The sequence below is a fragment of the Hippichthys cyanospilos genome, chromosome 6, assembly GCF_059441005.1.
Source record: "Hippichthys cyanospilos isolate Australia breed blue-spotted pipefish chromosome 6, RoL_Hcya_1.0, whole genome shotgun sequence".
Lineage (NCBI taxonomy): Eukaryota > Metazoa > Chordata > Actinopteri > Syngnathiformes > Syngnathidae > Hippichthys > Hippichthys cyanospilos.
The window spans coordinates 16,031,565-16,039,009 of NC_142374.1; the positions used below are offsets into that span (position 1 = coordinate 16,031,565).

Sequence of the window (7,445 nt, forward strand, 5' to 3'; positions counted from 1 at the left end):
TACAGTATTAAATACTTTTTGTGACGTTTTGTTTAGTGAGGCGCAGTGAGATTTTTCGAACGTAAAATGGATGCCTCTTTGGGTAATAACATGTATGAGGGTAAACTAAACTGTCAACATATTCAACGTCAACAATGAAGTGAAGATATTAATCGCATGGACAAATACAACTTGAAAAAAATACAAAACAACCAAATTTTAGCTCTTCACGTGACGTTTGTTTGTGGATGTATGTCGTCCAATCACGATCGGGTTGAGTAGAGTGACAACACTACCGCTTGTAATTGGGCACACGGGTAATACGTGAATTTTGATTGGTCAACGTGCTCTGCGTCCTCAGTTGTGAATGGACACTGAAGTTACTTATTGCCCGCCTTCTGCGTGCATAAAAGCGTAACTGTACTCGGCAGCAAACTAGGGTAAACCACCGTGTCGGATTAATTTTGTACGAGGATATATTCACTTAGTAAAAGCGTATTTTCGGCATACAGTTTTTTTTTTTAAAACATGTGAGTTTATCGGTTTTATTTGGGACAAAGGTTACTTTGCGGGCTAACCGGGCGAGTTAAAGCTTTTCGCCGCCAGATTGAACAAAGCATGTAAACAGGCAACTAGCAAAATCCCGAGCGTCATTGAGATCGAACAACTGCGGACCGTTTAAAAACAAAAACTATTTAGCCCCCAAATCCGGGAAGGAACAGTGTGCTCTCGTCGGGACCCCGGCAGGCGACCTTCGACCCGCCTGTCAACGGACGCTATGTTCCCTTTAGATTCGTCTTGGAACATCTCATTCGCAGGTTGCGGATTCCTGGGCATCTACCATGTCGGCGTCGCCAGCTGCCTGTTGGAGCGAGCACCTTTCCTGGTGCACAACGCCAAACACATTTATGGGGCTTCAGCCGGAGCGCTCACCGCCACCGCGCTGGTCACCGGTGTTTGCCTTGGTATGTCACTCGGTTGTAGCTAATCAGCCTTTTTGCCTGCTGGCCTCTGGAATCAGCGCTAGAGTACAACACACGACAGCTAATCTTTCGCAAGGGAAAGCTTGTGCTTGCAAAATTTAAGCCTGAATTATGTCACAATCAGCATATCGGACACTTGTTTTGTGGTCGGGTTCATGCCCTCCAAAAAACTAACATATATATAATTTTTGTATTAAAGTACATACTCTTCAGTGCAACTTGCAATTTGTTGTGACAAAAAAAGAGTGACCATGCAGTAAAAAGTACTAGTATCTTACAACAAGAAACAACTTTGGTGGAATTTAGCCACCTCTAAGAATGTCACTTGAACATATGCCTTGGAGTAATACATTAGCAAATATTCAAGTATCTTAGTGTTAAGTATCAAAATAAAGTGAAAATATTTTTCTGAAGGGAGTTTGATTATTTTCATTTTGTTATCAATATTTATTTTTAGGAGGAGTACACTTATACAGCACTTTTTCTGGAACATATGGTGCCTGAAGCGCTATACAAAGCCTCACATTTACCCATTTATGCACACATTCATGCTCCAGTTAATTTCAGACAGCACAATGACCTAGTATTTAGCACATTCACCTCACATTTAGTTCAAAGTCTGGACATTTGAATCCAAATGATAGTGTTTTTTTCCGTCCGTCTGTCTGTCCGTCCGTCCATCCATCCATCCATCCATCCATCCATCCATCCATCCATTTTCTTAATTGCTTGTCATCACGAGGGTGGCGGGCTTTCTGAAGCCTATCCCAGCTGATTTAGATGTAAAAAACAAAATAATAATAATAAAGCAAAATTAACAAGTCGGCAAATCTCTATCTGACATTATTTATGACATGCTATCACAATACAACAGTGAATGCTGTGACACAGTACAACAAATGTGCGCAAGACCTCTCGTATACCATTGCCCACTGTGGTTAATTTCTACTGTACATTTTGGCAGTTGCCCGGAGAGTACTGTTGTCTCATTTTTACCAACCCTTGTTCCTATACGCAGGAGAAGCTGGCGCCAGTATCATTGAAGTTGCCAAGGAAGCTAGAAAGCGCTTCCTCGGTCCTATGCATCCTTCTTTCAACCTGGTGAAGATCGTGCGCTTCATGTTGCAGCGCACTCTTCCCGCTAACGCTCACCAGATTGCCAATGGGAGACTGGGAATCTCTCTGACTAGAGTAACAGATGGAGAAAATGTGCTTGTATCTCACTTCAACAACAAGGAGGAGATTGTGCAGGTAAGACTGTTATTGAGGTTAATTTATCTTATGACTCTTGCACTACCATTGAATGGGCTGGCAGTGAATGAGTTCATGAATGGCAATTAAGTAATTGTTCAGATTGGGAACAGCTATCAAGTTTCTTGTCTTATTTTCAGGCATGTGTTTGCAGCGCCTACATCCCAGTGTACTGTGGCATTATTCCTCCCACGTTGCAGGGAGTGGTGAGTGGAACACTTATGTATGCATGCCAAAGGGCAATAGCAATCGATAGCTCATTCAAATGAGCATGAAGGTGCATTTCGGTAATTAGGAAATCATCAACATCAGAAGGGGTAACACAATATCCATTACATGTAGGCAAAAAAATTGACATACATTCTAATTAATTATGGCATTATTGTATGGTTTTTATAAAATACAATATTATAAGGGATTTTTTTTCATATTCAATTTTTTGTAATGTTTTTTCGGTGTGCTGAAACAAATTAGTGGCTTTTATGTACACATTTTAATGGAAACAGAGATTTGAGTTTGGTTGGTGTTTTGCTCAATTCTAATTATTTACTTTCAAAATGATCCATTACGCTGGAAACATTTTTGTGAACATCTATAAATGTGTTGAAACAACACTTCAGGATTTAGTTTGCGCTTCTCTGTTAGCTACTGACGTACTTGCTGAGGACCGATGAGGTTTTCTACGAAAAATTTCTGAGTAATGGCAGGCCCATCACCCTCCCCTCTGTGGCCTTTGTGATGGATTTTGGCAAGCTCGTGCATGCTGGTGTGTGCACAGGGTTTGTGATCAACATTCTAGATTGGCAGTGCCAGTTTTGAGCATGTTAGGTCATACTTTTCAGGTCGTTCTGTCCTCTCCTCCCCTCTGTGGAGCAGAAACCAATGTCACTGATCTGCTGACAATTAGGGCCTGTTTACCTGATCAACATTCTCGTAAAAACATTGGTTGGTATAAAAGAATGCATCAAACCAACTTAGATTTCCTAAAAACACACACACACACATAATTAAAAAAAATGTATTTTAAAAAACTGTTTTCATTCAGCAAAGTTGCCAAGCTAAGTATGCTACGGACAGCAGAGTAACACAAAGCAAAATGTATAATTTTGCTTAACAGTTATGGGAGACTGCTGACTGCAGAAAAATTACTTCGATGCGTCCTTTTGAACCGAACTACCTCAGTCTTCTTTGGATATCATTCAAAGTTCATAGATAGCTTGTCCTTCCAGAACAATTAAACCCACAGCTTTAACGGAGACGTGGCGTTCTAATCTAGCAGTTTGTCCTGTTTTTACGGTATCCTAAAACAGTGGTTCTTAGATGGGAATAACTGAAGGCACATTAGGGCACATGTGAGATTTTAACAGGGTTTCTGTAGTTCTCTGCAAATCTAATTTAAATAATTTTAATGCCGGGACCAGAGCGGGATGGTTTTCTTTTAAAATTAAGAGGCAAATTTATTGTCACAAAACTTTTTTTTTTTTGCAAAACATTGTATGCCTTTATTTTGTTAAATTTTATATGGATGTAGATTGTCATTAGTGTCACAATTTCGCGGGAAACAAGCCAGAAATAAAACAGATGATGTTGCATGGTCTGTTTTCTGGTGTGACATAAGGAAATATACATTATATGCCACTAAACATGTATGTCGTCAAATCTGACTCAAATGGCATAACACCACTTCATTAAAACAATGATATATGAGCTCATTCCAGGTTCCTGGCTGCAAAAATACTTTACATATATAACTGAAAAAAAAAAGATTGAGAATCACTGTCCTCAAGCACAATTTGTGTCTTATTCTTCTTTTACACAGCGATATGTGGATGGAGGAATTTCAGACAACTTGCCTCATTATGAGCTGAAAAACACAATCACCGTGTCTCCATTCTCCGGCGAGAGCGATATCTGCCCGCGAGACACCTCCACCAACATACATGAGCTCCGCTTCACCAACACCAGCATCCAGTTCACACTCACCAACCTCTACAGAATTTCCCGGGCACTTTTCCCCCCCGATCCAATGGTGAGGTCACTTGAAGGCACTTTCCCCAATCTATGTACACATTCCGTGAACGAAAGTGAACTTAATGATTTTTGTTGTGTCTAGGTTATGAAAGCGATGTGTAAACAGGGATATAATGACGCGCTGCACTTCCTGAAGAAGAATGGTAGGAATCAACACTTTGATTTAGTGCTTATTGCCATATTTTCCATCATAAAATAACCCACTACTGGCTTGCTAATGTGTTTCAGGATTGCTCAATTACAGTGACCCTCACATAGACCGTACCCTGCTGGCGAACAGAGAAGAGCATGAGGATCATGTTGACTATGTTCATACTGATGCCAAAGGTGTTGGAGAGGAGGAAAAGATGCATACTGTTCATCCCTCAATAGAGGAACACATCATTGTTCGCCTTCCGCCAACTTTGCACAAAGGTAACATCTGACTGCAAAAGTGTGCGTACAAACACAAAATCAATACTTAATAGTGGAAAGTGTGCTTCTTTCTAACATGTGCTTCTTTGCCTCCCTCTGTAGCCCTGATTGAGGCCTGCACTGAGCGAAGGAGCCTGGTGCAGTCGCTTAGCAACCTGCTTCCTTTCAGGATGGCATCTGCCATGATGCTCCCCTACACTCTCCCTCTTGAATCAGCTTTGTCTTTGACTCTCAGGTACTGCTAGCCCTCATCACATTTGAACTCAATGTCTACCTACCCATCTGAAAATGTCACTTCTTTTGTGTGTTTCTTTACATGGTGTTACATTGTTCTAACTTCATTTATAGGCTTTTAGAGTGGTTGCCAGATGTGCAGGAGGATGTTGGGTGGATTCAAGAGCAGCTGGTGAAAGTCCTCCAACACGTTTTGCGCCAGGCCTCCAAAAGCATTACACAGCATTTTTCTGCCCGGTAAGTGTGCTTTCAACAGCTATCCACTGAGTGTAATGATGCATGAATTTGTCACTTATGCAACCTGTGATTAACTAACTTATTCAATCTCAAAGACTTACTTTTTCTATTTTTTATTTTTATTTAAGAAATTAATCAAGAATTTGGCTAAACAAGGGTGTAAACATGGTTGGTACTTAATTGATTTCTTTATACTTAAGTACTATACTTATGTAGTAATTGATTACTTTAGTATTTGACTTAGTACCAGCTATTTTAAACCCTCCTTTACACAAAAACTTGAAGAAAAAAAAGGGAAAAAAATATCACTACGTGGGATTGAATGTTTGGACTCTTGAAGAAAATGTAAAAATATGTCTTTGGGAATGAGTTTATCGATTATGGGCAGAATGCCAACACTCTACTGTCAGTCTATTAACGGATATATAGCTTGTGTCTTAATGCTTTAAACTTAATGTTATTTTAAATTTAGCACAGAGAACTACCAAATCTGATTGAGAGCAGGGAAAATCTCATGGCTTGAAGGCGCCTATTGCTTTCTTACAGGGCGTCCGTTTACTTGGTGTACAGATGCTGTGAGACCACACAAAGCACATTACTGGGGTCTTTACACAAGAAAACAGTAACTTCTGATGCTTTTCTTTTAAAGCTCAAAAATATACTCTTCTTAGCATAATATTTTATTTGCTTATACCTGCAGAAACTCTGTTCAGATCCTCCCCCCTCCTCCTCCGATAATCCTTCATTTGAGAATAAATGTTCTATGCAATATCATATACATAAACCCAATATTCCCTTCTCATGTTAGTAAGCAGCAAGTTTTGTGATCAGCGCAGCGCACACTTACAGAAACAACGCAGTAGAGGGCAATGAATGGCCTTGGTTTTTGCACCGACATTTAAGTGGTTCTTGCTCAGCACTTGACCAACCATTTCACAATGTTCTATGAAAACTGATAATGTCCTCTTTTTTTTTTTTTCTTTTGAAAAACAGTAGAATAAAACCAAGATGAACTGTTACTACTCTACTCATTCTGCCGATACTTTAGATTCTCCTGTCAGCTGGAGCTGCAATACTACCAGTCGCTCCCATCCCAGATCCGCTCCACCAGCCTTTACGCCACCTGGGTGGGTAGCAGCAACCTTTCCGTCCAGGACATCTTTTCGCGTCTTGACCAGTACAAGAGACAGCTGCTGTCTGGATCATTTTGCGTCAACATGGATCTGGAAGGTTCCTTCCAAACAGGCTCAGTGTCAGTGGACAAAAACGCTGCTTCCTTCCTCCCTGCGGAAGGCTTTCCAACACACACAGATGGGCTAATTGACTCCAAAGATGCCATGCGACACTTTGATTCTGACTTGCCACTTTTAAACCCAGGTGCACATCAAACAAATTACTATCAGTTTTAAGTATGTTGGAAAAAGCAAAGTATTTAGGCGTTTAATGATTCTAAATGGTAACAATTTACCATTATTGTACACAATTCAAATGAGCCCTTACTTGCAATATGCTCGCAATTGCTCAGTATTGCTGGAGAAGGTCCAAGATGTGTTTTCTGTAAAGTCAGGCGCAAACTTGAATAGTGAGATACTGTAAACAAAAATGCACTCTTTTGAAATGACATAGTTCAAGGAGGAGTTTGTTTTCACGGAATGTGGTTTGACTTGTATGTAAGCATAGGTTAGGGTCGGAGTTTGGCCCTACGCATGAAAGTCGGGCCCTTGGTTTGTTCGGTGCTCTTTTGAGACTGTAGGAAGGAAATGGTGAAGCCACCAGTCAGCCTTTTGCAGGAAGTTACTCCATATATTTTAAGCAACTGTCAATGCAGCAATATCTATTCTAAACAGTGTTTTATTTCAGGTGTGTAGTCTATACTGGATGTGAATGAAATGTAATTGATGCACATGTGTAAACTATACCTGTCAAATGTTTTTTTTTTTTCCTCCATAATCTTACATGACAACCATGTACAGCTTTTAGAAACATGTAATAACATGTGCTTCTAGTATTCTAAAGGTCTGTTTACCTCAGGTTATCTATACGACCTAATTTTAATTAACCAAAGAATCATCCTTTTATGAGCAATACTTTATCACTGAATTCATTTCGTGGTATCTAGCTACGTTGTCTTGGACTTTGCATTGTGTGAAACTAACTGTGTGACTGAGCCTCAATGTTAACTCACATTTTACAATTGACAAGTGCATTAATTGTGTAATTAAACGAATACGGGGAAACTGAAGAAAACAAAAAAAAAATGGTGTTGTTTACCATCCACAGCTGCTTTGACTTGTGTTTATAGACGGACACATTAAC

General features: G+C 40.0%; 1 protein-coding gene across 1 annotated transcript; it reads left to right on the forward strand.

Annotated features, from left to right (window-relative positions):
* The first annotated feature begins 375 nt into the window (after window positions 1–375).
* pnpla2 (patatin-like phospholipase domain containing 2) lies at window positions 376–7,400 on the forward strand. Its single transcript, XM_088416736.1, has 9 exons — window positions 376–944; window positions 1,981–2,213; window positions 2,354–2,419; window positions 4,033–4,242; window positions 4,327–4,387; window positions 4,473–4,658; window positions 4,761–4,893; window positions 5,007–5,129; window positions 6,178–7,400. Exons 1-9 carry the CDS (start codon window positions 758–760, stop codon window positions 6,536–6,538), a joined length of 1,560 nt encoding a protein of 519 aa, XP_088272862.1. The 5' UTR covers window positions 376–757; the 3' UTR covers window positions 6,539–7,400.
* The last annotated feature ends 45 nt before the right edge of the window (window positions 7,401–7,445 follow it).

Excerpts from the sequence above, each read along its gene's own strand:
- pnpla2 (XM_088416736.1), top strand. The coding sequence starts at position 758 with ATGTTCCCTTTAGATTCGTCTTGGAACATCTCATTCGCAGGTTGCGGA. Across the intron at positions 2,214-2,353 it reads ACAAGGAGGAGATTGTGCAG|GCATGTGTTTGCAGCGCCTA; the intron begins GTAAGACTGTTA and ends TCTTATTTTCAG. Across the intron at positions 4,894-5,006 it reads GCTTTGTCTTTGACTCTCAG|GCTTTTAGAGTGGTTGCCAG; the intron begins GTACTGCTAGCC and ends CTTCATTTATAG.